Source organism: Odocoileus virginianus, unplaced genomic scaffold (genome assembly GCF_023699985.2).
Source record: "Odocoileus virginianus isolate 20LAN1187 ecotype Illinois unplaced genomic scaffold, Ovbor_1.2 Unplaced_Contig_2, whole genome shotgun sequence".
Lineage (NCBI taxonomy): Eukaryota > Metazoa > Chordata > Mammalia > Artiodactyla > Cervidae > Odocoileus > Odocoileus virginianus.
In genome coordinates this window covers 3,391,815-3,416,045 of record NW_027224319.1, presented here as the reverse complement: position 1 = coordinate 3,416,045, position 24,231 = coordinate 3,391,815, and the positions used below count along the sequence as shown (strand labels likewise).

Genomic DNA, 24,231 nt, shown 5'->3' with positions numbered 1-24,231 from the left:
GCCAGCAAGGAAACGCGAGCCCCCGTCCAACCGCCACAGGAAAGGGGGTCCAGTCAGCTGACAGCCAGCAAGGAAACGCGAGCCCCCGTCCAACCTCCACAAGAAAGGGGGTCCCGTCAGATGACAGCCAGCAAGGAAACGCGAGCCCCCGTCCAACCGCCACAGGAAAGGGGGTCCAGTCAGCTGACAGCCAGCAAGGAAACGCGAGCCCCCGTCCAACCTCCACAAGAAAGGGGGTCCCGTCAGCTGACAGCCAGCAAGGAAACGCGAGCCCCCGTCCAACCTCCACAAGAAAGGGGGTCCCGTCAGCTGACAGCCAGCAAGGAAACACGAGCCCCCGTCCAACCCCCACAAGAAAGGGGGTCCAGTCAGCTGACAGTCAGCAAGGAAACGTGAGCCCCCGTCCAACCTCCACAGGAAAGGGGGTCCAGTCAGCTGACAGCCAGCAAGGAAACGCAAGCCCCCGTCCAACCTCCACAAGAAAGGGGGTTCAGTCAGCTGACAGCCAGCAAGGAAACGCGAGCCCCCGTCCAACCACCACAAGAAAGGGGGTTCAGTCAGCTGACAGCCAGCAAGGAAACTCGAGCCCCCATCCAGCCTCCACAGGGAAGGGGACTCAGTCAGCTGAGAGCCAGCAAGGAAACGCGAGCCCCCGTCCAACCACCACAAGAAAGGGGGTTCAGTCTGCACCCTGATGAGCTTCGAAATGAATTCCTCCCCAGTCTCCACTATGAAACACTTGATTTGGACTTCTAAGAGATAATATACTTGTATAGTTTAAAGTTTCTAAATTTATAGTAATTTGGTACAGCAGCAAGACAAAACTAACACAGTGATCAAACCCCTCCTAGAATGAAATAACCTCCACACTAACCTCTGGCCAAAACACACACTTCATCTTCCTGGCAGAAAGCAAGGAGATGCTTCCCTCAATTGAATCTGACACCTGGTGTCTGAGTTTCTAAGTGATAAAACCTTTTAAAAACTATTTTTAATGTAATGTCCTTATATTTTATTAAACCAAGTTTTTCCCCCTTATGTCTTAATCTAGGTATAAGTAACAATGTTTCCTTGACTCACAAGGATCTCTGAACACACAGATTTCTAGGCCATCCTACCAAAAAGATGATGCCTTTAAATTCTAGTAACGCAGTACGGTGAAAAAATTGTAAGTTTTAAACTCTTACAAACCTGATTGGAATTTCAACTCCATGCTTACTGTCATAAGTCCCTGAACAAACCACTGAACTTCCCAGGTCAGCTTTCTTCATTAAAAACTGATAAGCAATGGGTGAGGGTAAATCAGAGAATACAGTGACATGCCTGGTACTAAGAAGAGAGCCCACAAAACGGTGGCATTATTTTTTCCCCCCACTCAATGGCCTTGGACCACTGAGTGCTGGATTTATTATCTTCTGCTGTCTTAAAGTCTCTGCGGAGAGGTGGACAGGGAGGGACCCTCGGGGCTCAGAGGATGGGGCAGAGCTAGGTGAGGCCCCTGCCCACTCGGGCCCCAGGGAGCCTGGTGAGGCCCTGGGCCTGATCCTCTGCACTCCGAGAAGCCCCAGCAGTTGCGCGGTGTCGAAGCCCTGCCCGTTATCCCCAGATCTCTTCCTGCCACGGAGGTCCTCAGCCTGGACCCGCCCCTACCTAAGCTCCACCCTCCACAGCCAAGGCCATTTGGGGCCTTTTTTCCCTATTGCTATGTAATTCTATTTTACCTTCTGGTTACTGTTTCACTTATATTCTTATTTTTTTCTAAACTATCTCTTAGTTTTCTAATTTTATTTTTTATTCTCTGTTATTGTTCTACTCCTTTTTACTTTCTTGCGGCACCACGTGATTTGCATAATCTTGGTTCATGTGCTTAAAGCTGGGCCTGAGCTCCTGTGGTGGAGCGCTGAGTCTGAACTGCTAGATTGGCAGAGAACCTCAGACCCCTAGGAATACTGGAGAGAGGTATCTCAGGTCCTGACCTTGGCACCAAGGCCCAGCTCTGCCCAACTGCCTGCAGACAACAGTGCTGGAAGTCTAAGGCCAAACAACCAGTAAGACAGGAATATGTGTATCCTAAGTCCCTTCAGTCATGTTTGATTCTTTGAGATCCTATGGACTGTAGCCCACCAGGCTTCTCTGTACATGGGCTCCTCCAGGCAAGAATACTGCTGTGGGCTGCCATGCCCTTCTCCAGGAGATCTTCCTGACCCAGAAGATACGAACACAATCCCACCCAGCAAAAAGAAAAACAAAACAAAAGAAACAGAAAAAAACTTTTACAGGTGAAAGTACAGGTAAAAAAAACCTACAAGATCAAATAAATGAACAGGAAGAAGGAAACCTACCTGTAAAAGAATTCAGAGTAATAATAGTAAAGATGATACGAAATCTTAGAATGGAAGCACGGACTGAGAAAACATAAGAAATATCTGGGACTTCCCTGGTAGTCCAGCGGTTAAGAATCCATCTTGCAACACAGGCTTCTCCAAGTCAAGCTTCCGCAGTACATGAACCGTGAACTTCCAGATATTCAAGCTTAACGGCAGAGGAACCAGAGATCAAATTGCCAACATCCGCTGGATCATCAAAAAAGCAAGAGAGTTCCAGAAAAATATCTATTTCTGCTTTATTGACTATGCCAAAGCCTTTGACTGTGTGGATCACAATAAACTGTGGAAAATTCTTCAAGAGATGGGAATACCAGACCACCTGACCTGCCTCTTGAGAAATCCGTGTATGCAGGTCAGGAAGCAACAGTTAGAACTGGACATGGAACAACAGACTGGTTCCAAATAGGAAAAGGAGTACGTCAAGGCTGTATACTGTCACCCTGCTTATTTAACTTATATGCAGAGTACATCATGAGAAACACTGGGCTGGAGGAAGCACAAGCTGGAATCAAGATTGCCGGGAGAAATATCAATAACCTCAGATATGCAGATGACACCACCCTTATGGCAGAAAGTGAAGAAGAACTAAAGGGCCTCTTGATGAAAGTGAAAGAGGAGAGTGAAAAAGTTGGCTTAAAGCTCAACATTCAGAAAACTAAGATCATGGCATCCAGTCCCATCACTTCATGGCAAACAGATGGGGAAACAATGGAAACAGTGAGACTTTATTTCCTTGGGCTTCAAGGAAGCCCAATCACTGCAGATGGTGACTGTAGCCATTAAATTAAAAGACACTTGCTCATTGGAAGAAAACCTGTGACCAACCTAGACAGCATATTAAAAAGCAGAAACATTAGTTTGTCAACAAAGGTCTGTCTAGTCAAAGCTATGGTTTTTACAAGTAGTCATGTATGGATGTGAGAGCTGGACCATAAAGAAAGCTGAGCACCAAAGAATTGATGGTGCTCAATGCCTTTTGAACTGTGGTGTTAGAGAAGACTCCCGAAAGTCCCTTGGACTGCAAGGAGATCAAATCAGTCAAAGGAATTCAGTGCTGAATATTCACTGGAAGGACTGATACTGAAGCTGAAGCTCCAACACTTTAGCCACCTGATGCAAAGAACTGACTCATTGGAAAAGACCCTGATGCTGGGACAAGCTCAGCTGGTAAAGAATCTGCCTGCAATGCAGGAGACCCGGGTTTGACCCTGGGTTGGGAAGATCCCCTGGAGAAGGAAATGGCAACTCACTCCAGTATTCTTGCCTGGAGAATCCCATGGAAAGAGGAGCTCTGGCAGGCTACAGTCCATGGGGTTGCAAGAGTTGGACACGACTTAGTGACTAAACCACCACCTGATGCTGGGAAGGATTGAAGGCAGGAGGAGTAGGGGATGACAGGGGATGAGATGGTTGGATGGCATCACCGACTCAACGGACATGAGCTTGGGTAAACTCTGGGAGTTGGGTGATGGAGAGCAAGGCCTGGTGTGCTGTGGTCCATGGTGTCGCAAAGAGTCAGACATGACTGAGCGACTGAACCGAACTTGTAATGCAGGGGACTCAGGTTCGGTGCCTGGTCAGGCAACTAAGATCCCACATGTGACAGAGAAACTCATCCTGCAAGCCACAACTACCGAGCCTAAGAGTCACAAGGAAACATCCCACATGATGCAACTAAGACCAAAGCAGCCAAATAAACAAACATGAACCCAAAAAAGGAGCACCTCAATATATAAGGCAAATGCTAACAGCCATAAAAGGAGAAATCAACAGTAACACAGTAATAGTGGGGACTTTAACAAGCCACTTACACTGGTGGACAGATCATCCAAACAGAAAATAAGGAAACACAAGTTTTAAATGACACCATAGGCCAGAGAGACTTAATTGATAGGACATTCCACCTGAAAGCAGCAAAATACACTTTCTTCTAAAGTGTATATGGAACATTCTAGAATAGATCATATCTTGGGTCACAAATCAAGCCTTGGTAAGTTTAAGAAAATAGAAGTTATATCAACCATCCTTTCAGACCACAACACTGTAAGAGTAGAAATCAATTACAGAAAAAAATACTATAAAAACCACAAACACATGGAGGCTAGACAATACACTACTAAATAACCAAGAGATCACTGAAGAAATCAAAGAGAAAACAAAAAATACATAAGGCAAATGACAATGAAAACACAGTGGTCCAAAACCTATGAGATCCAACAAAAGCCGTTCTAAGAGGGAAGTTTACAGCACTTCAACCGCGCTTAAAAAAGAAAAATCTTATATAAACAATCTAACCTTACACCTAAAGTAACTAGAGGAATAACAACAGCAGCAACAACGAACAAAGTCAGCAGGAAAAAATCATAACAATCAGGCGGAAATAAATGAAATAGAAATAAAACAAAAGCAAAGGTCAATAAAACTAAAAGTTGGGTCTTTTGAGAAGATAAACAAAATTGATAAACCTTTAGCCAGACTCATCAAGAAAAAAGAGAGAGGACTCAAATCAGTAAAATTAGAAATGAAAAAGGAGAAATTACAACTGACACCTCAGAAACATAAAGGATTGGGAGAGACTACTACAAGCAGCTACATGCTGTGCTGTGCTAAGGCGCTTCAGTCGTGCCAGACTCTTTGTGACCCCATGGACTGTAGCCCACCAGGCTCCTCTGTCCATGGGATTCTCCAGCGAGAATACTGGAGTGGGTTGCCATGCCCTCCTCCAGGGGATCTTCCCGGCCCAGGGATCACACCGGTGTCTTATGTCTCCTGCGTCGGCAGGCAGGTTTTTTACCACTGTTGCCACCTGGGAAGCCCTACAAGCAACTATACCCCCCCAAATGGACAAGCTCTTGGGAAGGCACAACTTCCCATGAACCAGGAAGAAACAGAAAATATAAACAGGTCAACCGCCAAGTAATGAAATTGAAACTATAAATAACAATCTTCCAACAAAAAGTGTCCAGGACTAGATGGCTTCACAGGCAAGTTCTATCAAATACTTAGAGAAGAGCTAACAGCTTTCCTTCTCAGACTTTCTAAAAACTGCGGAGGGAGGAGCACTTCCAAATTCATTCTACAAGACTACCACCACCCTAATACCAAAACAAGACAAAATATATCAGAAAAAAGACAATTACACACCAATATCATTGTTGACCACAGATGCAAAAATCCTCAACAGAATACTAGCAAAGAGAATCCAACAACATGTTAAAAGAATCATACACCATGATCAGCTGGTATTTATCTTAGAGATGCAAGGATTCTTCAACATACCAATCAATGTGACATACCATATTAACAAATTAAAAAATAAAAACCGTATTATCATCTTAACAGATGCAGAAAAAGATTTTTACAAAAATCAACACCCATTTATGATAATAAAACAAACAAACAAACAAACTCCAGAAAGTGGGCAGAGGGAAACTCCCTCAACATCAAGTAGGCCAGGTATGACAAACACAAAGCGAACATCATTCTCAACATTCTCATCATTCTCAAAAGACCTACACTCAGAAAACCATTCTCATTTAGTGAAAAACTAAAGGCATTTCCTCTAAGATCAGGAACAAGACAAGGATGTCCACTGTCACCACTCTTATTCAACACAGCTTTGAAAGTACCAGCCATGAGAATCAGAGAATAAAATGAAATAAAAGGAAAAAAATTGTCACTGTTTGTAGATGATATGCTACTAAACAGAAAATCCTAAAGATGCCATCAGAAAACTACTGAGCCAATCAACGAATCTGGTAAAGTTGCAGAATACAAAATGAATGCACAGAAATCTTTTGCATTACTACACACTAGTAATAAAAGATCTGATAGAAAAATTAAGTAAACAATGCCATTTTCCATCACAACAAAAAACCAATAAATAAATCTACCTAAAGAGGAAAAAGACCTTCACCCAGAAAACCATGAACGCTGATCAAAGAAATCAAAGATGATATAAACAGAAATTTACTGTGTTCCAGAATCAGAAAAATCAACACTGTGAAAAATGACTATACCCTCCTAAGCAATCTACAGAGTCAATGCAATCCCTATGGAATTACCAATGGCATTTCCCACAGAATCAGAACAAAAACTTTTACAATTTGTATGGAAAAACAAAAGACCTCGAAAAGCCAAAATAATCTTAAGAAAGAGGTAGGTGAAGGAATCAGAACCCCTCAATTACAAACTCTACTACAAAGCTACACTAATCAAGACAATATGGTACTGGCACAAAAAAAGAAATACAGATCAATGGTGCAGGATAGAAAACCCAGAGATAAACCCAGACACCTATGGTCACCTAATCTATAACAAAGGAGGCAATATACAATAGAGAAAAGACAGTCTCTTCAAAAAGTGATGCTGGGAAACTGGACAGCTACATGTAAAAAAATGAAGCTAGAACACTCGCTGACACTCCATACAAAATCAACTCAAAATGGATAAAAGACCAAAACATAAAGCTGGACACTATGAAACTCTTAGAGAAAAACATAGGAGAAACACTCTGACATAAACCGCAGCAAGATCTTTTTGGACCCACCTCCTATAGTGATGAAAAGAAAAACAAAAACAAACAAACAGGGCATAGTAAAACTTATGCATAGCAAAGGAAACCATAAAGAAGACAAAAAGACAACCCTCAGAATGGGAGAAATTATCTGCAAATGAAGCAATGGACAAGGAATTAATCCCCAAAATACACAAACAGCACATGGAGCTCAATATCAAAACAACAGCATCTTCCTAGTCTCAATTCAGTTCAGTCACGTCCCACTCTTTGTGACCCCATGGACTGCAGCACGCCAGGCTTCCCTGTCCATCACCAACTCCCAGAACTTGCTCAAACTCATGTCCACTGAGTCAGTGATGCCATCCAACCATCTCATCCTCTGCTGTCCCCTTCTCCTCCTGCCTTCAGTCTTTCCCAACATCAGGGTCTTTTCCAATGAGTCAGTTCTTCCCATCAGGTGGCCAAAGCATTGGAGCTTCACAACTGGAGCTCCTGGTGGCCCAGTGGTTAAGAATTCACCTACTAAATCATAGGTTTGATCCCAGATCGGGGAAGATTCCACAAGCTACAGAGCAACCAAGCTGTGCACCAAAACCGCGCAGCCTGTGCTCCAGAGTCCACAGGCCACACCACTGAAGCCCACGTGCCCGAGGGCCCAGACTCTGCAGCAGGAGGAGCCACCAAAGTGAGAAGCCAGAGTACCGGAACCAGAGAGTAGTCCCGCCTGCTGGAACTAGAGGAAGCCTGGCTGCAGCGACGAAGACCCAACACAATCAACAATAAATTAACTTCTAAAAAATATCAAAATAAAAACAACCCAATCAAAAAATGGACAGACCACCTTAACAGGACTTACAGTGGCTCAGTGGTAAAGAATCCACTTGCAATGCAGGAGACACAGGAGAAATGGGTGTGATTCCTGAGTCAGCGAGATCTCCTGAAGTAGGAAATGGAAACCCACTCAGATATCCTTGCCTGGGAAATCCCATCAGAGAAGTCTGGAGGGCTGCAGTCATGGGGTCCCAAAAAAGTAGAACACAACTGAGTGACAACAGCAACCAAAAGCACATGAACAACATCACCGACCAAAGCAACGCAGACCGGTGAGGGATCACCTTTCACCAGCCCGGACGACCACCATCAAAAAAATCTACAAGCAGTAAACGGTGGAGAGAAGGGAACTGTTCTGCATCGTGCTGGGAACGTAAATTGATCTAGCCATTGTGGAGAACTGTGGATGTTTCTGAAAACACTAACAACTTCTATATGACCTAGAAATCCCCCTACTGGGCATATACCCTGAGAAAATGACAATTCAAAAGGACACATTCATCCCAATGTTCACAGCAACACTATTTACAGTATCCAGGACTCAGAAGCAACCTGAATGTCCAAAAACAGATCAATGGATAAAGAGAATGAGGTACATATATACAATGGAATATTACTCAGCCATAAAATGGAATGAAACTGGGTCATTTGCAGAGATGTGGATGAACAGCCACCATGGAGGTTCATTAAAAAACTAAAAATATGACTTTCCTGGTGGTCCAGCGGTTAAGAACCCACCTGCCAAAGCAGGGGACACAGGTTCAATCCCTGGTCAAGGAGGATTCCACACGCCACGGGGCAACTAAGCCTGTGCTCTAGGTCTGTGAGTCACAACTACTGGAGCCTGCACACTCTAGGGCTCACAACTCACAACTAACGAGCCCGTGGCACAACCACTGAAGCCTGCACACCCTAGAGCCAGCAAGTTGCAACTACTGAAGCCTGTGAGTCTAGAGCCTGTGTTTCGCAACAAGAGGCCACTGCGATGAGAAGCCAGTGCACCACAACTAGAGAACAGTCTCCACTCACTGCAACTAGAAAAAGCCCACACACAGAAACAAAGTCCCAGGGAAGTGAAAAATAAAATAATTTTTTTTAAAAAAACCTAAAAATAGAATCACCAGGAAGAAAGTGAAGTGAAAATGAAAAGTGTTAGTTGTTCAGCCGTCTCCGACTCTTTTGAGAATCCATGGACTGTAGCCTGCCTGGCTCCTCCGTCCACAGAATTCTCCAGGAAAGAGTAATGGAGTGGGTGGCCATTCCCTGCTCCAGGACTATGCTATCCAAGGACTGAACTGGGTCTCCCACACTGCAGGCAGATTCTTTACCATTTGAGCCACCAGGGAAGCCACGGAACTACCACATGACCCAGCAAACCCACTATTGGGCATACACCTTGAAAAAAGCATAATGCAAAAAGACACACGTATACAGCAATGTTCACGGCAGCACTATTTACAGTTGTGAGGACGTGGAAGCAACCTGAATGTCCAACAACTGATGAGTGGATAAAGAAGATACGGGACATATACACAATGGAGTATTGAAAGTGAAAACGAAAGTCGCTCAGTCGTCTCCGACTCCTTGCAACCCCATGGACTGTACAGGGGTTGCAGGACATTCTCCAGGACAGAATACTGGACTGGGTTGCCTTTCCCTTCTCCAGGGGGTCTTTCCAACCCAGGGATCGAACGCAGGTCTCACATTGCAGGCGGATTCTTTCCCAGCTGAGTCACAAGGCAAGCCCACAATGGACTACTACTTAGCCATAAAAAAGCTGGAGAAGAACACTCTGACATAAATCACAGGAAGGTCTTTTATGCCCTACCTCCCAGAGTAATAAACATAAAACCAAAAATAAACAAATGGCACCTAAGTAAACTTAAACGTTTCTGTGCAGCAAAGGACACCATAAACAAACAAAAAGACAACACTTGGAATGGGAGAAAATATCTGCAAATGAAGCAATGGATAAGGAATTAATCTCCAAAATATATAAACAGCTCATGGAGCTCAGCATCAAAAACAAACAGCCAGCCCTATTGAAAAATGGGCAGAAGATCTAAACAAACACTTCTCCAAAGAACACATAGAGATGGCTAACACACACATGAAAAGATGCTTAACATCATTAATCATTAGAGAAACGGCAAAAAGTGAGATATTACCTACCTCACAACACTCAGAACGGCCATCATCAAAAAGAATCTACAAAAAATAAATGCTGGAGAGAGGGAACCCTCTTGCACTATTGGTCGGAATAGCCACTGATATAGCCACGTACTAAACTGCACAGGAGAAACTAACACAACACTGAAAACCAATCGAACACAATAAAAATTATTTAAAAAAATGGACGACCTACTGTATAGCACAGGGATCCCTGCTCAATATTATGTAACAACCTAGACGGGAGAGGAACTTAAAAAAGAAGAGATACACACATTTATGTTTTTCACAAAAGATAAATACCATATGATCTCATTCAAATGAGGAATCAGGAGGGAAAAAAAGCCTGAGCTCACAGACGCAGAGAACAGACCGGTGGTTTACAAAGGCTGGGAGAGGAGGGTGAGCAACACGGATGAAGGGGGTCAAAGGGTACAAACTTCCAGTTATAAAATAAGTATCTCATGAAGATGTAATGTTAAAAAGAATAACAAACAAAACTGAAAAACTCTCCTTGAGAACAGAAATAAAAGATAAGAGCCGGGTACAGGCTCTGGACTTCCGGTTCGAGATGGCGGAGGAAAAGGACCTGTGCTCATCTCCCCTGTGAGAACACCAAAGCGGCAACTAGCTATTGAACAGCCATCAACAGGACGCTGGAACCCAGCAAAAACAGAGAAGCTGCAGCAAAGACGGTAGGAGGGGCATAATCACAATCAAATCAAATCCCATACCCATCACATGGGTGACCCACAAACTGGAGAATAAGAAGACCAAAGAAGTTCTCCCCCTGTTGTGAAGGTTTGGAGTCCACTGGGCTTCCCAGCCTGGGGATCTGACAAAGGGACTAGGAATCCCCAGGGAATCTGACCTTGAAGGCCAGCAGGATTTGATTATAGGACTTCCACAGGACTGGGGGAAACAGAGACTCCAGTCTTGGAGGGCACAAACAAAATCTGGCACATCAAGACCCAGAGGAAAGGAGCAGTGACCCCATAGGAGACTGAACCAAAACCACCTGCTAGTGTTGGAGGGTCTCCTGTGGAGGCGTGGGTCAGCAGGGGCTCACCACAGGGACGGGGGCACGGCAGCAGCAGGCCAGGAAGGTCCCCCTTAGTGTAGACCCTCTTGGAGGTCACCATAAAACCTACCAGAGATTTCGCAGACCCCAGGGCTGGGTCACCTCAGGCCAAACAACTACCAGGGAGGGAGTGCAACCCCACCCATCAGCAGATAATTGGATTAAAGCTTTACTGAGCAAGGCCCTGCCCACCAGAGCAAGACCCAGTTTTTCCCACCACCAGTCCCTCCCATCAGGAAGCTTACACAAGCCTCTTAGCCTCCTCCATCAGAGGGCAGACAGAAGAAGCAAGAAGAACCACAATCCCACAGTGGCTAGAAAGAAAAACCATATTACAGAAAGTTAATCAGGATGAAAAGCAAAGTTATGTCCCAGATGAAGGGACAATATAAAACCCCAGAAAAACAACTAAATGAAGTAGAGATAGGCAACCTTCCAGAAAAAGAAGTCAGAGTAATGACAGTGAAGATGATCCAGGATCTAGGAAAAACAATGAAGAAGATTCAAGAAATGTTTACCAAAGACATACAAGAACTAAAGTGAATGAAGTCGCTCAGTCGTGTCTGACTCTTTGTGACCCATGGACTGTAGCCTACCAGACTCCTCCATCCATGGGATTTTCCAGGCAAGAGTACTGGAGTGGGTTGCCATTTCCTTCTCCAGGGGATCTTCCTGACCCAGGGATTGAACCCAGGTCTCCCGCATTGTAGGTAGACGCTTTACCGTCTGAGCCACCAGGGGAAGTTCCCAAGAACAAAACAAATGAACAGAGATGAATAATAAATACACTAGAAGGAATCAGGAGCAGAATACTTGAGGCAGAAGAACAGATAAATGGCCTGGAGGACAGAACGGTGGAAATCACTGCCACAGAAGAGAATATAGAGAAAAGAATGGAAAGAAATGAAGACAGCCTAAGAGACCTCTAGAACAACATTAAACACACCAACAGTAGCATTACAAGGGTCCCAGAAGAAGAGAGAGAGAGAGGAAGGACCTGAGCACAGAGGCCCAGGCAGGATAAACCCAAGGAGGAACACACTAAGACACACAGTAATGAAACTGACAAAAGTTGAAGACAGATAAAATATTAAAAGCATCAAGGGAAAAATAACATATAAGGAACTCCCATCAGGCTATCCGCTGATTTCTCAACAGAAACGCTACAAGCCAGAAGGGACTGACACCATACGTTTAAAGTGATGAAAGGGAGGAATCTACAACCAAGAATACTCTACCCAGCAACTCTCCTTCAGAGTGGACAGAGAAATCAAAAGCTTTCCAGACAAGCAAAAGTTAAGAGAATTCAGCACCACCAATCCAGCTTTACAACAAATGCTAAAGGAACTTCTCTAGGCAGGAAATACAAGAGAAGGAAAAGGCCTACAGAAAATAAACCCAAAACAATTAAGAAAATGGTAATAAGATCTTACATATCGATAATTACCTTAAATGTAAATGTATTAAATGCACCAACCAAAAGACATTGACTGGGTGGATGAAAATGTGCAATTATGTACTTTCACTTACCACACTACTCTGCTTGACCCTCCAAATTGTACATAATTATTTTATACTGTTTAATTATGTTACCATTATGGGTTGCAACTGTAATTAACTTTTATTTTTTGTCTGGCTATTGACTGTGAAAACTGATAAACATCTTTCACTATTGTGATTATGTAACTATTACTTAATACCACTGCATCATGTTTGGTCAACAGAAAAATAACAGAACTCTGTATCACCAAAACTACAATAGAAAAAACTACAGTCACTCTTCAAAATCCAGATGCATATCAGAATTATCTTGAAATTTTTTGAAAAATACAAATGCCCAGGTATTGCTTTTTTTCTCCAGAGCTCCAGATATGTTTCTAATGAGCAGTCATGTTTAAAAACAACTGGACTATATGATGATCTTTTACGTTTAAAGATCTTTTACTTTTAAATGATCTAGTTTGTTTCACTTTTTCTATTTCATATTCAGTACTCCCATTTCATTTATTTTATTCTCCAATTTCTCCATCTCTTTTTTAAGTTCTTTCTCAAGGCTTTATCAAGCACAGTAGAAAAACTTCTGTACACATATGAACAGTATGTATAATATATATTAGAAAACTTATGAATTTTTGCCTAATTAAAAAATGTATAACCTTTTGATTCCACTTGTTTGACTTAGTATGAATAGAATACTAGATTTCTAATAAAAAAATAGATACGTAACAAGCAACGAAAGTTTACATATAGCACAAGGAACTATAGTCAATATTTTGTAATAACCTATAATGGAAAAAAATAATTTCAAAAATAATATATGTGTATATGTATAACTGAATCACCTTGCTGTGCACCTGAAACATTGTAAGTCAACTATACTTCAATAAAATATATATATTAAGAAAAAAAAAGAGCTGCAGAATAGGAGAGCATAGAAAGGAAGAATGGGGAGAGGAAGAGAGGGGTACAATCCAGGACGCTCAACATCCACTGAGCAGAAGTTTCAGGACAGCAGACAAGTAAAAAAGAAATCTATCAAAGAAATAATGCAAAGAAACCTCAAACCAAAGGACAAGTTTCCAGATGTAAGAGGCCCACCAAATAAACATGGAAAGTGCACGCGCACACACACACACAGGCACAGTAAGGGTAAAACTTCAAAACACCATACAGATACAATCCTAAAGTATCTAGAAAAAAAAAAAAAAAAGCCAAAAAAGTAAGAGAAAGAAGTACTGAAATATTCAACAGTCAAACTACTGGATTACTCAACAGCAACACACTGTGGACTATTCAACAGCAAGGTCTTTAATTCTAATGGATAATAAAATCCTAGCTGAGAATTCTATACGTAGCCACAGTATCATACAAATGTACCTGAGGACAAAATGAAAACATGTGCAGATGTGCAATATCTAAAAGATACTTCTCTTTCACTCTTTCTGAGAAAGGAAAAGTTCTTTCATCAAAATGGAGTAAAGCAACATAGTCAGAATCCAAAGCAGGAGAGAGGTAAAAGAAATTGTGATGAGGGTAAGGGGGGTTCCAGGACAACAGCTTAAACAACAGGCCTGAGGACCAGCCAGTCAGATTAAAGCAGAGAGGACAGGGCTCCTGAAGGCGAGACTGAGAAGGAAATGAATCACAGCTACCTGACTTATCTGAGAAGAGTTTTATTGCTGTCCCAGAAACTGAAGACTTATTAGCAATAAGGACATAAAGAAAAGCCAAGCAAATAAAATACAGGCACTTTTTTTAAAAAAAAAAGCTTGTTTTGTACTGGGGTCTAGCCCATTAACCAACAATGTTGTGGTGGTTTCAGGTGAGCAGCCGTACATATACGTGTATACATTCTCCCCAGAACCCCTCTCCCTTCCAGGATGCCACATAACATTGAGCAGAGTTCCACCTGCCATGTAGTGCGTCTTTGTTAGTTATCCATTTTAAATATAGCAGTGTGTACATGCCCATCAAAAAGACACTTTTTAATTCAAGGAAAAACAAAGCATTTTTATAAGGAAATGTAATATTACACTGTTGATGTCCTTTGAGTCAATCCTTTGCAACCATAACAATGTGAACACTGAATCTCTTAAACTTACTACATTGAGAGGAGAGAAAGAGGTACAAAAACTAAATTCCTATTTTCTGAAACAGAAAGTCATCATATGACTAAAACTGAAAAAAATCAGGAACTGGCACTATAAGCATGTAGTTTACAAGGGCAGAGGAAAAAATCAGAGGAGACTGCATAAAACATAAAAGCAGACCTCTGGGACAGTGGCACTTGGGAGTGCGGAAGAGTGCTTTTATAATAAGCTTCGCGTACTGTTTCATTTTAAACCGTACACTTGTATTTGATTACAATGAAAATTAAGTTTGAAAAGGTGTTAAAAGAACAAAAACAAAAATAAGAGTAACTGTGGATCAAGGTGAAAGAGAGTTCCATCTAGCCCAAGGGCTCTGGGACCTTTGCTGAATCTAAGTTACTACCGGTGCTGCCAGCAGGCTGCTCTGATCAATGTTACTGAAAACCGTTTACAAATTGGCAAAATGAAGATATGAACAGCGAATGCTACCTAATCAACATTTCTAAGAAGAGAAATTACAGTAACAGCTCAGAAGCCAACTAATCATGACAGCAGATATCATTCCATCCGTATCTTGTCTAGTCCGTCCGTCCTGTCAGACTCTGCGACCCCATGGACTATAACCCGCCAGGCTCCTCCGCCCATGGGATTTCCCAGGCAAGAATACTAGAGTGGGTTGCCATGTCCTCCTCCAGGGGGTCTTCCTGACCCAGGGATCGAACCCACATCTCTTATGTCTCCTGCACTGGCAGGCGGGTTCTTTACCGCTAGTGCCACCTGGGAAGCTCTTCTGCAGTTATACTGTAACCAGTAAGAGGAGAAAGAGGAATTGGGTTTTCTCTGATTAGCAGCTCTACAAAGTATCACTAAAGCCAAGTTCTGCCTGGAGTTTTTCCAAAATTAACCAGTCAACAGGCTACACCAGGTTCTCAATGGATTAAGTACACAGAAACCTAGACGACTCAGTGATGAACAAATATGTAGGCAAGGGACTTCCCCTGCGGTCTAGTGGTTAAGACTCCCTGTTCCCAACGCAGAGGACATGGATTCCATCCCTGGTTTGAGGAACTTAAGATCCCACATGCCCCTCTCTGTGGCAAAAAAAAACCTAAGATAAAAATAAAGACTGACTCTCTGGTTTGCAAATATATGTGTGTGTGTAGGCAAAATTTTCTTCCTGTTGCAAAAGGAAAAAAAATGGCCCTCAACTGATTTGATACTTTTCACTTCAGCAAAACTCTCTCAAATTACTTATCTTACAAGGTAGATTTTAGAAGTTACAGAAATTCCCTGTGAGAAGATTATTTGATCATTAACTATACTGTTGATAATCAAATCTCTAAAGTTCAAAGTAATATCACATACTAAAATATATTGGTGAGGTCATAAGAATCCAGTAGGTATCAACAATTCTCTTTAACTCAACAGGACTACTACCTCGTGTCTTTCAAGACAGGGGATTTGACATCAGCCCAGAGTTCTGGCTTCTGTTAAGATGACACTTATTTTTTGGAAGACACACCAAAACAGGCACAAGCTTGCACTCTCTCTTCTTGATCCCAGAGACCATGGACTTCAAAGCCCATTAGGTTTTAAAAATAAAGGGCTGTTTGGCCCATGGTGATGCGTGGCCAAGATGGCAAAGGCAGGAAGACTGTGAGCTCGCCTCCTCCCACAGGCACAGCAACATCACATTTACGGAGCAATTACCAATGGGACAAACGGCAAGACCAGCAGGAGAGATCCTCTCCACCTAGAGACACAGAGGAGCCACAAGACCGGCAGGAGGGGAGGAGACGCACACCGCCGGGCAGGTGAGCCACCAGAGGGAGGGAAACTCACCTGCAGAGGCCTCCCAGGGCACCAGGGCTCCACCCCACATGGAGTGGGCGCTCCAGCTGGGTGCTCCTCCCCGGGAAGCTCAGTCCGTGCAGCGTTTCACTGTGAAGGCCAGTGGGCCAGAGGGTTGTGAGAAACAGATTCCACTTTTAAAGGGCGCACACAGACTCTCATATGCTCCAGGACCCAGGACAGAAGCAATCATTTGAAAGAAGCCTGGGTCAGACTCACCTGCTGACCCCAGAGGGGCTCACCCTGGGGAGCAGGACGGCGGCAGACATCTTTCATTCTATCACAAGGTCACTGGCAAGTGCCACTCTGGCATCCTCTTAGCTCATTAGCACGAGGACCTCGCCCCACTAGCTGTCTAGCCTGGCCTGACCCCACAAGCATCAGTACTGGGGCACCTCAGGCCAAGCAACTGGCCAGGCAGGGACACAGCCCACCTACCCACCAGCAGACATGCTGTCTTAATACCCGAGCCCACAGCTGCCCCACGACCCAGCCCTGTACACCGGAGGGCCCGGGACTAGCCCCAGGATCCCCAGGACCCTGCAGCCAGCGGCCCGGGACCCGGCCCCACCCACGAGTGGGCTGGCACTGGCCCCAGGACCAGCCTCACCCACTAGTGAGCAGGCACCACCCCTGGGGCCCCTAGGTCCCAGCTCTGCAGTCCAGTGGGCAGACAACAGCCCCGGGACCACTGCAGCCCTACAGCCTGCCGTATCATACCAGCCGCACATTCTGAGACGGAGCTCTGCCCACCAGCGGGCAACACCGGCTTTCAGCCAGTGGATACAGCCAGCAAAATCAACTACACCCACGATAAGCAGTGACAGGATACGAAGAACAAAAAGATGTGAAGGGCAACGTCAAATGAGTAAACGCGCTGGGCTGGAGGCGGGGAGGAGAGGAGTCAAAGTGCAGGGTGCTTAAAATGCTCCTCATTTAGCAGATCAGCAGCTTAAAATAATGACAGAGACTTCTATACGTAAATCTCGTAGTAACCACAAACCAAAAATCTGTAACAGATATACACGCACGCACACAGACACACACAGGACTTCTCCCAAGTGCACAAGGAACATTCTCCAGGACAGTGTGTTGGGAAAACTGTGGACAGCTACAGGTAAAAGAGCTAAACTGCTCTCTCACACCATGCACAAAAGTGAATTCAAAGTGGATTAAATATTTAAATGTAAGATCTGAAGATAAATTTCTAGAAGAAAACACATGCAGAATGCTTTCTGACATCCATCTCAGTAGTATTTTTTTTTTTGCTATGTTTCCTCAGGCAAACGAAACAAAATCAAAACTAAACAAATGTAACTACATCAAACTAAAAAGCTTTTGCACAGTGAAGGAAACTATGAACAAGAGGTAGCCTACTGAATGGGAGAAGTTATATGCAAATGATACACATGATATAAAGAACTAACAATTCAAGAGAAAAGAAACGAACAACCTGATTAAAAAACGGGCAGAGGATCGGAACAGACATCTTTCCAAGAAGATATTCAGATGGCCAATATGCACACGAAGAGGCGCTCAACATCGCTAATCATGAGGGACATGCCAATCAAACCACAGTGAGATACCGTCTCTCATTGGTCAGATGGCTATTATCAAAAAGACAACAAAGAACAAGTGCTGGCGAGAATGTGGAGGAAACGGAACCCTGCGAGCTGGTGATAAACTAGTGCAGTCACTATGAAAAAGAGAAAGCAGGCTCCTCAAAAAATTAAAAACAGAACTACCATATGATCCAGCAATTCCACTCCTGGGTATTTATCTGAAGAAAACAAAAATACTAATTCGAAAAGATAAATGCACTCCTACGTTCAATGCAGCATTATTTACAAAAGCCAAGATATGGAAACAATCCATACTCATCAATAGAGAAACAGATAAAGATGATGTGCTTCATATATATACAATGGAATATTACTCAGCCATAACAAAAGAATGAAATCTTGCCATTTTAACAACCAATGAACTAAAAGGGTATTATGGTAAGTGAAATGAGTCAGAAAGAGAAAGGCAAAATCTGTATGTAGAATCTAAAAGACAAAGCAAATGAACAAATCTAATGGAACAGAAGCAGAACCAAATACAGAGAATGGGGGGGGGGGTGGGGGGGGTGAGGGGTGTTGCAAGAGTAGAGGGAATTAGGGGGAGGAAAGAACTACGTGAGGGAGATGAACAGGAACAAACTTCTAGTAAGAAAGTAAATGAGTCAAGGGTACGAAGTGCACCACGTGGGAAATACAGTCAATAGTGATTAGTATCTTTGTATGATGAAATAGCATAACCAGACTTATACATTATGAAAAGCACAAAAATACCAAATCATTATGTTGCGTACCAGAAACTAACATAGTGTTGTAGGTCAATTATACTTCAAACTCATAAAAAAGACATCAGATTTGTGGTTATCGGAGGCCAGGCAGGGGGAGGTAGAATTGGATGAAAGCAGTCAGGAAGAGAGATGTGTGAAAAATCTGAATGCTCACTGTACTGGATAGACTACATACGCCTTCATCACAGACTAGCCAAGTCCAGATCTGTTCCCAGGGTTCTAGCGCCTCTGCCCTGGTTGACCTCATAGCTATGACAATTTTTTAAAAAAGAAAAGCCACTTCTTAACTGAGGAAACAGTGTTTCTTTAGATATAAGCTGCAGCCTGATTCACTTTCTAGATTTCCTGCCTTACACATTTTTCACCTGACATTTTAAAAGGAAAAAACACCTTGCAATGTTTCCAATAATGGATTTCTGTTGTTAACTGTCTTGTAATTTCAAATTTGTCATTGTTTGACATCAAGCTTACATAAATGATTTAAATGAAATAGGATCCTCAGAACTGCCTGGATGCTAAAGTTGTATAAATTTCAAATTCCCAACAAATCACTATTGTTTTCTACATGTTCAAATTAAAACTGAACATGTCCATTATTTTCAATCGTAAGTAACTCATTTCCACACCACCCAGGACTAAGATGAGAGCGAACTGAGATAAGAGAAGAAAAGGTAATGTACAAGGAACAGCACAGTGTAATGGAAGGACCCGTGGACTCTGGGCCTGCTGCGGCGCGTGGCCAGTCCTGTCTGGCTGTGTGACCTAACTGTGGAGACAAGGGCAATGACCTCCGGGTCTTCCACAATGAGAGAGAATACACATCAACCTAGACTTCACAGAGGCACTGGAAAGGTAACCCCATCCAAGAAATGACTTAAGGTGCTGCCGCTACATCATATACTCCAGATGACCCCAGACTGATCTTTTTAAAGTGCTAGTACTAGGAAGTTCTCTTCATTTACTCAGGTGCTCCACTGAGGACCAGCCACGCACCAGGCTTTGTGCTAGGTGTTGAGGAGGACTAGAGAAGAAATCAACATTAAGATGTTTCTAATATGTTCTACATACTTGTAACTCAGTTGGAGAAACAAAGTGTATACGTGATGATTGCATCATTTCTAGGCGCCAAAGTGGGTGCTTCAAACAAGGCTGTGGATCAATCGTTCTAACTTTCAGTCCTCCTGTCCATTAGATCCTAAGTGCACTGTTAATGAATCCTAAGAGACAGGGCGTGCAAACCCACATGGACATCTGGGGTCTAGTCCCTGTGAGCGCCGACTGTTAAAGGAGCTCAGTGAAGAGACAGACATGGGGGGAAAGCCTCACAGAGAACAGGAGTTATCTGTTAAGTACGCTGATTGTGTCTATACTCTGTCACTCCTTATAATGATGATACTGTGAAGTAGAAACCTTCCCGTTTTACAGACTAAATCCCATTTCAGGGAGAGTAAGTAACAGGGTCAGGACACAAAGCAGCAAGGGAATGTAAGTCTGCTGCGACTAAAAAAGCTTGCACTCCCTCAGCTCTACCACAGATGTGATCAGCAGGTACACAGACGGGAGAGAGGAAGACCTTCTGGATACGAAGATCAAAATAAGACCAACCTGGAAGTAAAAAGAGGGTGGCCAAGTCTGGTGAAATGAGAAACAAAAGGCATTGAGCAGTTATGGGAAATAAGGTTAGGGGACAGACTGTGAAGAGGCAAGAATACAGGTGGCTAAGAAATGTGGATGGACTTAATCCTATAGGTCAATAAAATGGAACTGGAGACTGTAAGCAGGAGAGCAGAGGATGAAATGCAAGCATTAGGAAGGTGAGCATCATATGACAGAGATGGGCTGGAAAAAAAACGTACGGCATAACAAAAAACAAACTTTTAAAATCCCAAGCACGTCAATATTTAAATAAACCCAGTAATAATATTTTCATTATAAAATAATCATACTATCTCTTGTACAGATCTCTTAAAACACATCTCTAGGCACTTTAGAAAATGACCATTGTGTCCCACTAATTCTTATGTGGGACAGAAACCATTTCCACCTCCAATGCATAAAAAAAAAAAAAAAACCCACCTCAGGTCACATTTTAAAATTACGCCTCAGAGCAGCAAGAGCCAAAGAGAAGAAATAAAAGCAGACTCCAACACATACACACCCCTTGACAAAGAAAAACAAAGTTTTATCTTTCCAAAAATAAAAAAGTTGTATCTTCATTTACAGAAGCACTTAGAACTATTTTTGCAAGCAGAAAAAGTTAAGCAGTGACAAATTGGAGCATGACTTTCATATAACCCCAGATTTGCTTTTTCACCAAACATTTATAGTTTCCATTTCTCACAAAAATCAATACAAAAGAATCAGCATCACCATGTAAGTGCCAAATTTCCTTTCTCTTTTATAGCTATAGAGCCCCACTCCCCACCCCGGCATTTTTTTTAAGGTCTGGGGACTGATGCATTCAGTGCCTCCTAGACAGTTATCGCGCTAACTCTCAAGTTCTCCATCCCATTCAATCTTGGCCACAGGAAAATTCAACCACATTTCATAACCTAATGCTGAGCTGCAATAAAGCCAAGGCTCCAAACTGCTTCAACACAACTGACACCTGGTGTAGGGTCACAGTAAACCCTTCAGTGCTATCAGGTAGACAATAACCTAATAGCCAAGACGGCCCACGTGACACCAGTCTGGCCAGGACCAGAGTCAAAGACAGCTTGCTAGACTCAATTAACCAACAAGGATCACCTTGCAAATGAGAACCTGGAGAGTGTGTGCAGGTGGGGTTTTCCAAGGGAATTAAGAATCAAGAGACTGTGGCAAGGTGGGGGGCGGGGAGCAGCTGAGGAAGAAGTAATCATCTTTTACTCAAAACATCTGATGTGGACATGACCTCACTTCCAATTCTGCAGCCTTAACCTTTATCTGAACCTTCCAGAAAGTTAAGTGAGCCTGAGATTCTGTGAGCATAGCAAGTGTCCAAACCACATCTTTCTGTCCTCCTTTCCCTGTAGAGGAAATGTGATATCTCTGCCTAAGTCCCAAGATATTTTAACTTATTTAAGGATAGATAAGCTTCTGGAAAATTACATTTGCTTCTGCTGCCCAAGACATTCTGAGGTACCAATCACTGGATTTTCAGTCTAGAGGTAAAATATTAAGACACAAAGTGAGTAGAACAAAGTTATTCACAGACAAGCAAAGTGCAGAGGATGATGGTAACGCTAAGGGAAATACACGTTACTGCTTTTTAATCCAGGACAAACCTCAAACCCTATAAACACCTAATTCATAACTCTTTAACAACCAGAGCCTATTTTCTCAAAGCCTCGAGAGCTTGGCTTTACCGAAAACTTGATCTGCAGAGCCAAAAATTCTCGACAGGAGCCCCTGGCTGTCAACACGGACTTAGGAATCTGCTTTATACTTGGGCGGGATAACATTTAGAGCCAAGTAGACATTTTTAGGACCTTAAGAGTACTGATTTGTACTTTTAAATTTTTCCTGCAGTCTAAAGGCTGGTGGGGAAGACTTCAATGGCCAGCTAGACCAGGTTTATCCACTCGTGTGTGCGCTTTTAAAATGCTACCATGGGCCCCTGAAACAAGAAAAAAAAAAAAAAACTTTTTCTCTCCTAAGCAATAAGGATAGACGCCACCTCTGCAAAAAAAAAAAAAAAAAGGGAAGGAGGGCGGCCGGAGGGCTGCATGCTAACGCCGAGCCCTGCGAGCAGCTCTGAGCCCCCGCCGCAGGCGCTGAGGCGGAGTCCAGCGGAGACAGGCTGGCGGGACTGTCGCTCCCGGGCCTGTGGCGACTCCGGCAGGGACCCAGGGGCGGCCGCGCCTGGCCAGAAAGGCGGGGAGCGCGCGGGACTCTCACACCCGGCCCCCCGCCCAGGGTGGGGACTCAGGAAGCCTCCCGGCGGCCGACACCTGCCCCCCACCGCACCTCGCTGCCCTGCAGGCCCCCTCGGACTACGGCCCCTGGCCTGCGGAACTCACAGCTTCAGCTGCTCGTAGGTCGTGGCCGCCATCCTGCACCACAGCCTCCTTCCTCGGTTTCCGACCGCGCCGCCCCGCGCCGCCCCCTCGGCTCCGGCGCTACCGGTCACCCTCCTACAGCGGCCGCAGGTCCCAGCCTCTTCCCACCGCCCCGCCCCTCCAGGCTGAGGGAGAAAACGGGACGCGACGGTGGACAAACTTAGTGCGCGCGCACTGAGCGCCACAGGCGCACATTCCGACGCGACGCCGTGGGAGGGCGAGGACGAGCGCGGTGACGTAGCGGCTGAGGATTGGCTGAGCGCGTTGGCTGGGGAGAGGCGGAGCCTTGGGAGCTTGTAGACCTGAACCGCACAGCGCCCCGCGCAGCGGCGGAAATACAACGCTAGTGTCGTGGAGCCAGTCGTTAGGTGCGTAAGGCGTGATCTGTGCTCCAGTGCAAGCCTATCTTGTACAGGGCCAGTGGCGCAATGGATAACGCGTCTGACTACGGATCAGAAGATTCTAGGTTCGACTCCTGGCTGGCTCGAGGTGTACTTTTTGTCATGTCTGGGCTTGATGTTAACAGGGTGTCCTTAGAAAGGATTGGTGAAAAGGGTGAATGTCTCGAATCTTAAGGTTTGTGTTGCTGTTCATTCGCTAAATCGTGTCCGACTCTCGGCGACCCTATGGACTGTAGCAGGTCGGTCTCCTATGTCCTCCGCTATCTCCCGGAGTTTGTTCAAATTTATGTCCATCGATTCAGTGATGCTATCTCATCCTCTGCTGCCCCTTGTCCTTTTGCCTTCAGTCTTTCCCAGCATCAGAGTCTTTTCCAGTGAGTCAGCTTTTCGCATCAGGTGGCCCGAGTATTGCAACTTCAGCATCAGTCCTTCCAGTGGATATTCGGGGTTGATTTCCTTAAGCATGCTCTGTCCGAAATGTCATCTGTTGAGCTGGGTTTGGACCCCGGAGTTGTCTCAGGTGGTTTGTAAATTGCAAAGTGCCCTAATTAATGATACACACGAGGAGACTCTGTAAACGGGGTACATTTAGGAAAACACAGCTAGGATGGTGGTGGGTAGGGGGTGTGCTGTGGCCGGAGGTTAGCTAGCGGAGGACACAACTGCGCATTTCCAGTGGAGCAGAAACCCCCGCTGCGACGCGAAGAGCCGTGCAGTCCGTTTCCCGGGATCCGGCGAGCTCTAAGCTGCAGCGGAGGCGGGAACGCTGCAGTGCGACTGCGCGCGTTGGCTGGGGGTCCGCGAAGTGCTCGGGGTCTGCAGCCCTGTCCTTTCAGAGGGTGTTTTTACAGTACCAAGACCCCGGGGAATCTAATTTATTACAGCTCCTTTTATTGGTGCCTGAGTGGAAGACCTAAGAAGGACGGAAGGTCTGTGTTGGAAAGGAGAGTGAAACCTGAAACGTGACATCTGACACTGTCCATTCACTAATCATTCAATCGATCAGTAGTAACTC

The 24,231-nt window shown here is 44.2% G+C and overlaps 1 protein-coding gene and 1 non-coding gene across 2 annotated transcripts in view; one reads left to right on the top strand and one right to left on the bottom strand.

Annotated features, from left to right (window-relative positions):
• SACM1L (SAC1 like phosphatidylinositide phosphatase) overlaps positions 1 to 22,940 on the bottom strand; it is a 62,164-nt gene extending 39,224 nt beyond the window's left edge. The window contains 1 exon segment of the mRNA XM_020915942.2: positions 22,777 to 22,940. Within this exon segment, the coding sequence (XP_020771601.2) occupies positions 22,777 to 22,808 (32 nt within the window). The 5' untranslated portion in view covers positions 22,809 to 22,940.
• A 289-nt stretch (positions 22,941 to 23,229) lies between these two features.
• Positions 23,230 to 23,302, top strand: TRNAR-ACG (transfer RNA arginine (anticodon ACG)). Its single transcript has one exon. It is a non-coding gene; the product is annotated as a tRNA-Arg (tRNA).
• Positions 23,303 to 24,231: the final 929 nt, after the last annotated feature.